We start from the raw sequence: 8,975 nt of genomic DNA, 5'->3' as shown, positions 1-8,975 counted from the left end.
CCCTTCATTTGAACAAACTTGAATCTCCTTCACATTGAAATTGGCCCAGTAGTTCTGGAGAAGAAGATGAAAATGTGAAAAGTTTACGACAACAACACAGCCACCGACAGACAACGGACAAATTTCGATCAGAAAAGCTCACTTGAGCCTTCAGCTCAGGTGAGCTAAAAAACAAATTGTAGGGGTGTGAAAAATAAGAAACTTTAATATGAATTTATTTAATATGAAATTATTTTAACTGTGGTCTGAAATGAATTCACATCAAAATTTTGAAATAATACAGCCTATTCCACTTATATTGAAATCCCTCATTTTGAAATATTTCTTATTTTTAACTAAAACTAAATCCCAAGTCTCAGTTTCTTGTTATCTTTGCAACAAAATATTGGTTAAATTTAAATCACTTATGTTGAATCATCACTTATTTTTTAAGTAAATTATCAGCCTGCTAAGCTGATAATGAGTTGTTTTTACTTTTCTTTTATGCTTGTGTTGAAGTCCTCCTGGCCAATCATCATCGCTGTTGGTGACATTCTAATTATAGAGATGGTAAGGTGTCAGTAGATATATTTTTAACTAATATGTCATCCTTGCATGTTTTTATAATAAATTACTGAGGGGTGTCTTCTTCTCTCAGATCAAATATTGACAATTAACACTTTTGAACAGCTGTTGTGTGAACAGATAAATCACAAGAAAGAAAAACAATGTTTTTAGTTAATTAAAATGAATTAATGTCTGCTTAAAGATAAAATTGTGAAATCTAATTCCAAATTAGTAAAGGATTTTGGGATAAACCCATGCACACACTAGCAATGATATACATGTACAAACAGCATGCAGCCTTCGAAGTTCAAACCCATTTCAATTCCATGGGAGTTTGGCAACTTTCGCCCTTACAGATAAGGAATAAAAATCAGAAAATTATAGACTTTTTGAAAAAAAAATCTTCAATGAACAAACTATTTCATTTCACTATTTAAATATTGTAAAGTTAATTGTATAGTTGGTTCAGGTTTTCCAAGTTGTTTTAGATTGGGATCAAGATTTAAAAACATCAGCATAGGCCAATTTCTCTTCATTGAACATTGGTTATATTGAAAAAAAATAATGTGTTGGTCTCTTGGATTTCAACATATCTGAAGTAGACCGTATTAAATATTTCAACATCTTATTTCCATACAACCTTCAAATGCCCTTAAAAAAAGATGTACACATGATTAAATAAAGGACAACAGCATGGTAGCATATTAATTCAGTCACAGTAGAGAAAGCAAGGTTACATACACTTTGTATATAGTTTTAAAAAAGACTTGCATCAAACTCAACACATATCTGTTCCATGACAATGACCATGGTGACATAATTAAGAATTGAGGTCATGAGATATGTTTAGATTATGGACAAATGATACTGCAAGAATACATAGAGGATATGCGATGTTTTGTAGTTGGATATGGAATTTATTTCACGAGTGGGACAGAATTTTTTTTATATTTCCACGAGTGCGAAGCACAAGTGAAAATATCAAAAAATCCTGTCTCACGAGTGAAATAAATTCCATATTCAACTACAAAACATTGAATTTTCTGTTTATTACATTTTAAATTCTTTGATTCTTCCCATTGCCTCTGTCTTTTCTTAACATGGTGTCATAGGCTTTGACATCACAGCTTAGCAGTTGTGAGATTGAAAACATTGTAACATGGATTTTAGCAACATATTTGGGAAGAAAGTGGCAGTTTTAGTTTTTCAAGATGGTTTAGTAACTATATCTTATTACAGCCCAGAAATCATTTTTTACTTAGATATCCTTTCACACTGTGACAAAATATCATTTTGGTATCCTTTCACACTGTGAGAGAATATCACTTTTATTCAATAAATAAATCTGACACAGTATTTCACTGTTGATATTTGTAAAAAAGTAATTAATTCCATGCAATTTTAACAATCTCCTTTTGAGAGTTCCAAATTATGGCTTTTAAAAATAAAAATAAAAAGTTAAGAGAATTATTTATTCTTTTATCAAGACTTTCAAAAATGATGCAAATTTTTCTCCCTCATATGGTTTAATTCAACTTTGTTACCTGGTATAAATGACCAAATCAAGCTGTAGAAATTATCCCCACTCACCCTGGTTTTGGGGTCGTTTGCCAGAGCTAACCCTGGGAATAACTTCTTTTTGATCTCCACATCACTCTGGACACTTTCTTTGTCAGTCTCTATTTCTTTCTTGGCTTCTTTCTGTGGTTTTGGTTTCATTTTCTGAATCAATCTGAGCAGATTTGCAACCAATGAATCCTAAAAAAAAATACCAAAGTATACGATAAGTTTGATACAGGAATTAACAGGAAAGGGTTTCTTTTTATTTTTAAATATGCAATACATACAACTCAAATTGTGTTAGAATTGGTTCCTTTTTTTTCTTTCCACAACTTGTGGCATATCATCAGGGATGGGACCAATTACATAAGAAAGTAATTAATCAAATCACAACTACTTGCCCAAAACCTTTTATTAAACAACCATCACCATTACAAAGATTTTGAAAAGTAATTAATTAAATTACGAGGGGTGATCAAAAAGTTCGCGAACTATCTCTATATTTAGAAAACCACAGTTCAGATTAGAATACAATTTGGCACAAATATAGAATTACATATGTTCTATAAATAGCAGATGTTATGTAATGTTTTGCTACATGTTTTTGACGTCACAATGTGAAAATGATGTCACAATGCAGGTGTTTTGTGACAAAAAATAGTTGACTCAGTCGTAGTTGAGCAACAAAAGGCTGTAAAGTTTAAAGTATATCTCGGAAATTCTTTTGCAGTAGCATATGATAATTTGTACAAGGTTTATATAAAGACAAAAGACTTGCCAGAAGTTCAATTATTAATTGGATTGATTATTTTAGTGAGGGAAGGGGGGTGGTTAAAAATGATGTTTGTTATGCTGCCTAGTGAAAGCAAGCTGGGGAAGAGGTGTGTCTTTAGTTGAGCAATTTGTTATGAAAGATCACCAACTAACAGTTAGAAAAATAGTTGAATATTTTAACAATAATACAATTACTAAATCCCTAAAATATTGTTTATTTTAAACTTTAAACATATCAGATTTCATAAAAAGAAGGCATCTATACTATATACATATCGGATAATCGATGTTTTTAAGACAGAGAACTCGGGTTGTGATGGTCACCATGCTCATTCTTGGAAAGGACATCTTTATCCACCCATCCTATTTTCGAAATTCGGCCATTTCTGACAAATGGACATTTTTTGTTATAAAAAATAACTTGCAAGGTAAGAAATATAGGACTAGGAAAAATCTTTTAGCTTCTGTGAACAGAACGCCACAGAGCATGTCACGTGACCTCCTGGATACGTGATTCGCGCATGGGCAGAACAGTGGAAGATGTGCATTAAATTCAGAGAGGACTACTTTAAAAAATAAGGAACACTGAAGCCTAATTTCATTTCTTTCATGAAAGTAATTCAATTAGTTCGTGAACTTTTTGATCATCCCTCGTACAATAACTTTGCAAGTATAATTAATGAAATTACAAATTAAAATTGAAAAAAAAAACAACACAAAAACAGGAAGTATTTTTTATTTATTATACATCAGTGTGAATTGAATGTTATTGAGAAGTAATGTGAATTACATGCCTTTTCTCAAAATTATTTGAATTACAATTACACATGTACATGTAATTGAAAGTTTGGCCAATTACACATGACTTTCAGTCTTTCAATTACATAGAAATTTGTTATTAATTACTGTTAATTAGCATAACACATTACCAATACCCCATCCCTGATCATAGACTATTTCATTTTTCACATTTCATCTAAGAAATGTTTAATTTATTTCAAATACAGAGTAATAAATTAATTAAACACCATTTCTTACCGCAAACTCAGCACCATTTTCATCCAAAGCTTTTTTAAACTTCTCATAAGTATCATTCTTTTCTGCGAGATGTATGATAAATTCAGCTGAAAAGACAAAGAGATGTATATATAACTTTCAAATCCATCTTGATTACTCCAAATCACTTTCCATTCACAAGTACTTTATTTTCTCGTAATTACGTAAGACGGTCTGCTTGCAAAAATTTCATTCTCGCATATATTTTTAATTGCATAGGATATATAGTATTACAGCAAAAACCAGCATTCGTGAAAATTTTGTCTCTCTTATTAATACCAAATACCTATCTGGCGAAAATAAGATGTTGCGAAAATTTGGTGATTTACATTTAATAAACAGTCTGGTCGAACCCTCAAAATGGTGTAAACAGAATGGGAAAACCACATCCCCGAATGGGAGTACAAGCATGTGTAGATGCAAAATGTGCGTATTTCACTCAAAAAGTAGAGGTTTACAAAAAATGCTGGTGTAAAAGATCATTTAGCAAATGTAAAATTACTCCTAAATGACAGATTCAAGGAGTTTTGATAGTTTATAATCCATTAATGCCATGGTCATTATATCGATGATGTGCATTGCATGACGGGCCAGAAAACCCTAGTTTGAGGGTATATGTATACGCCAATTTGGGGGTTCGACCAGACTGGTAAGCGTCAGGACTTATGCATAGTGTATAGATCTCTGGTAGAGGTTCTTCTAGACTTTTAAAGGACTGAAATTTTTGTTGTCCTATTCCGACTCTGAATATAAATACATATTTTAGAATCGATCAACAAATTGCTCTCTTTAATAACCCTCACTAACGGTCGCACCGTCCTATATATTACTGTAATGTGTATATATAACCATTTCCATTTATAAATCTTGGTAATATTAAACAGGTTTAACGGGTTTTTGCCAGTAATAACTGGATTGTAGTTGATATAAATGTTACACCATCTCTTCATTTTGGAGAAAATTCGAGTTCCTTCTTTACACTCAATTTTCATACCTAAGTCCTTGTCATTTAGTCCCAAATGGTTCTCAAGTTCTGTACAAACTTTAGAGACCAGAGACAAATACTCAAGCTTTTGCAACTCGTCCATCTTTTACTTCTATGAACGAATGTAAATTGAGATGTTTACTCCGGAAGTACGTTTTTCATCTGCGCACTTCCTGAGCGCATGCTAATTTTGCTACCTTCTTTCATAAAAGAGTGAAACTCTTGGCAGGCGCGCCATTTTGCGTAGCACACCGGATTGACTGAGACTCACAATGGCGGATCAAATTCCTACATTTAAACTTGTTCTTGTGGGAGATGGTGGTGTGGGAAAGACAACATTCGTCAAAAGACACGTCACAGGAGAATTTGAGAAGAAATATGTTGCCACACTAGGCGTTGAGGTCCATCCATTGAAATTTCACACAACTCGTGGCGAGATCATCTTCAATGTTTGGGATACAGCTGGTCAAGAAAAATTTGGTGGTCTGAGAGATGGTTACTACATTCAAGGACAATGCGCCATTATTATGTTTGATGTCACATCTCGTGTGACCTACAAAAATGTCCCTAATTGGCACAGAGATCTGGTGCGCGTTTGTGAAAATATCCCCATTGTTTTGTGTGGAAACAAAGTTGATATCAAAGATCGAAAAGTGAAGGCCAAAGCCATCGTGTTTCACCGTAAAAAGAACTTACAGTACTACGATATTAGCGCCAAGAGTAACTACAACTTCGAGAAGCCGTTCCTTTGGTTGGCCAGAAAATTGGTTGGAGATGCCAATTTGGAATTTGTTGCTATGCCTGCCCTCCAACCGCCAGACATCAAGATGGACCCAAATCTAGCTGCACAGTATGAACAAGAGCTACAAGCCGCAGTAGAGGTCGCACTCCCAGATGACGACGATGATTTATAGATTTTATTAACATTTTGCTGCTCTCACTGATATTTATATATGAAACAATTAACTTTGTATTCGTGTGAACTACCTAGTAAAAATACGTTGCAAGCGAACAAAGAACAGCCTTGCATAAAAATTCAGAACAGTTACAGATGTGAAAAAGTTAACTCGGGGCTTTTAAAAAAGAGACAAAACACGTATTTGCAAGAGACACATTGTGACACATTCACAAACATTGTTCAAAAAGTCTTTATCATAAACTTTATGTTTTATTTAAAATGGTTTTGTTATATGAAAAATGTTTGTATTTGTGTCAATTGTAAACAATAAATTTAGAAAAACTAAACTGTGTTCACTCCAATTGGTCATGGATATCGCTGTCGTATTGAGGAAATGTGAACAGTTGTGCATTTCAAGATGCTTTATTTGAATGGTTTTACTACCTTTAAGGGTTACAAGGCATTTGTTTGTCAAACCAGAAGGAGATGGGCAAACAAGGCATGCAGAATGCTTTTGGCTTCAGATTTATAAAAAATCATTTTTAATTTGTGAATATATTATTTAGGGTAAAGTTCTTATTATTGAAAGGTATGAAATTTTGTCAAAACTTTTGCAGAAAATTTTCTTGCCAAAACGTTATTTTTTAAAAATTAATGTGGTTTTCTTGGGGTTCAAACCCTAGCCAAAAAATCCTGAGTATAATTTTTTGTGAGACTAAAACGCTTACCCCTTAGCCTACACTAAGCAATTCACGACTAGTAGTGGCATTTAAATCGTGTTCGTAGTAAAACCTTGACTAAATTGACTTCCAAGTATTTCTTTGATATGTACGAATGTTGTGTTATACAAGTATAGTCAGAATTTTATTTCATAGACGAAAAATTTCAGACTTTGTAAGATTTTGCAAATTGTCGAAATTTTTAAAACTGTACGTCGTGAATGTTTGATGAAATATCAAAGAAAATTTTGTTATAAATTGAGATTTATCACCTTGAGTTCATATCTCTGGGACCATAGGCTTTTTTTTTCACCCATTTTCTTTCAGAAAAAGATATAGGGGGTGAAAAGGGTAGGGGTTGTTCTATGCTTTGATTTGAACTGTAAGTTCGAAGAAAATTTTTTAAACAATCCAGATAATGTTGAACAAGTATCATGTTTCTCTTCTTTGTGAAAAAATAAATTAAATCATATAAATGGGGAGAATTTTTTATTTTCAAAGAATGAATGATTACATTTAAAGGCTACGTAGATGCCTATTTAAGTCCTCTAGCATGGACTTAAACTGAACGTTAAAGGACGGCAGCATTTGCCTGCACTGAAGGAAATAGGTTGTCGGAGTTATCTCTCTTTGCACGTGATCGAGAGTTAATAGAACGTGCACAGGTACTAGGGTCTTGGTTTAACAAAAAGAAAAGCACTTTTTTAACATAATCAATAGGTATATATTTTTATAAACAAAGACCCAAGTACCCATGAGAAAGTGTTGAAATATCTAATTTATGGTTTTAGAAAAAAAAATTATCTTCAAAATAAAGATAGTTCCTCCTTTCTATTTTATTAAGTTGTTGCAAATTTTTCTGCAATTCTCCCCTGTATGCAAGCATAATTATAGAACAGAAGAAGAATATGTAATCAGCATACAGAATTCATTTTCAATTTTATATAATATATATTAAAAATCAAAAGTGTCTTCCGTACTCTGTTATTAATTATAAATTTATAGTGCTAATTGTTTTAACACATCCCCAGTAGGATATGAATATTTTCTGCAAGATAATCAGGACACTTCCTTCTCAAAACTTGATTAAGTTTACTCATAGCAGGGGGCTACCAACACTGGTAACACATACAGGTGATAATATATGGAAAGGTCACCTAGAAGAGGGGTCAGACTGAGACAAAAACACAATGGAGGAGCCAAAAAGGGACGGATACGGCCAGAAACCTATTTAAATACTAGAGCATATAGCACTATAAAACAACGACTTTTAGATGTTTCTAAGCAAAAATAACAGAGTATATCAAATTCTCCACAGGGTTATGCATATCAACATTCAATTGATAATTTCTGCTTGCAGTCATATATTTAACAAAACCTATTGACAAAATATTTAGACAGTTATTAACAAAATTTAGGTTATCAAATCATACCTTGAATATTGAAACAGACCAACAGTAACATAACTAAGATTAATAGATTATGTATACGTTGTAATCTCCATGGTATAGAAGACGAATTTCATTTTGTTTTGAAATGCCGTTTGTATATCGACCTAAAAGAGATTTTTTTTTTTTTTTTTTTTTAAAAAGTATCATTATACTAAGCCAGTGTCTTTAAATTGATTCAACTGCTAAGTGCTAATAATGTTTAAGATCTTCAAAATTTATAATTTGCCTCTTGTTAAGAAAAAAATATTGATGTATAACACTATTTTCATGCATGTATTTTTACGTTCATTCTCTCTGTGTGATTTTTTTTCTTAATAACATACCATTATACTTATTTTACTTTGATGAGTCAGTTGGCTTATAAGGAAATAAAGAAACTTGGAAAGTAGATGATTTTAAGTAAGGGCGGTAATCCAATACTTAAAATAAGTATACACTCTCAAAGTTGGGGATGATATATAAATAGCACAGGCACTTGTTTCGGTAATAAATTTTTAACCCATAGTATAATAATAACATTATTATACTATGAGTTAAAAATTTATTACCGAAACAAGTGCCTGTGATAAATAGGTATTATTTTTCAAAATATATAATTATCACTTGAACCTGCAGAAAAACAATAAACTGAATCAAAGTAAAGAACGTGTCACAAATAATAAACATATGAAATATGACAGCCCTAGTGCCAACATTCAAAAATTATTACCAAGATTAGTTTTTTTTTTTTTTTTTTTTTTTTTTTTTTTTTAAAGTAGGTAAAATTCCAAGGTCAAGGTAAAAATGTTGATACTATAGGGGAATGGTATTGTCATTAGAAATACACATGAGAAATATGAAAGCCCTAGCGCTAACTGTTCAAAATTGGTAAAATTTTGTAAAAGTGGTTCAAACTCCATCATCAAGAGAGGTCAGTTATATTGATACCGAAAGAAAGGTCTTTTCACAAGGAATACATGTGAAAAATGAAAGCTCTAGCAATCAAT

The 8,975-nt window shown here is 32.1% G+C and overlaps 2 protein-coding genes across 2 annotated transcripts in view; one reads left to right on the top strand and one right to left on the bottom strand.

Moving 5' to 3' along the window:
• Window positions 1-5,082, bottom strand: part of LOC133194126 (ATP-dependent RNA helicase DHX8-like) — a 23,107-nt gene extending 18,025 nt beyond the window's left edge. Inside the window, exons 1-3 of the mRNA XM_061330101.1 lie at window positions 4,931-5,082; window positions 3,919-4,004; window positions 2,137-2,304 (exon numbers count right to left, since the gene is read on the bottom strand). Coding sequence (XP_061186085.1) covers window positions 2,137-2,304; window positions 3,919-4,004; window positions 4,931-5,024 — 348 coding nt within the window. The 5' untranslated portion in view covers window positions 5,025-5,082. The remainder of the gene's footprint in view (window positions 1-2,136; window positions 2,305-3,918; window positions 4,005-4,930) is intronic.
• Window positions 5,083-5,121: 39 nt separating this feature from the next.
• Window positions 5,122-6,166, top strand: LOC133194130 (GTP-binding nuclear protein Ran). Its single transcript, XM_061330105.1, has one exon. The coding sequence runs from the start codon at window positions 5,194-5,196 to the stop codon at window positions 5,833-5,835; it is 642 nt and encodes a 213-aa protein (XP_061186089.1). The 5' UTR covers window positions 5,122-5,193; the 3' UTR covers window positions 5,836-6,166.
• Window positions 6,167-8,975: the final 2,809 nt, after the last annotated feature.

The sequence above is a fragment of the Saccostrea echinata genome, unplaced genomic scaffold (genome assembly GCF_033153115.1).
Source record: "Saccostrea echinata isolate AGI-Se365-2 ecotype Australia unplaced genomic scaffold, CSIRO_AGI_Sech_v1 ptg000028l, whole genome shotgun sequence".
NCBI classification, from domain to species: Eukaryota; Metazoa; Mollusca; class Bivalvia; order Ostreida; family Ostreidae; genus Saccostrea; species Saccostrea echinata.
The sequence above is the reverse complement of the archived record's forward strand: the minus strand, read 5'-3'. Positions and strand labels throughout refer to the sequence as shown.

Excerpts from the sequence above, each read along its gene's own strand:
- LOC133194130 (XM_061330105.1), top strand. The coding sequence starts at position 5,194 with ATGGCGGATCAAATTCCTACATTTAAACTTGTTCTTGTGGGAGATGGT.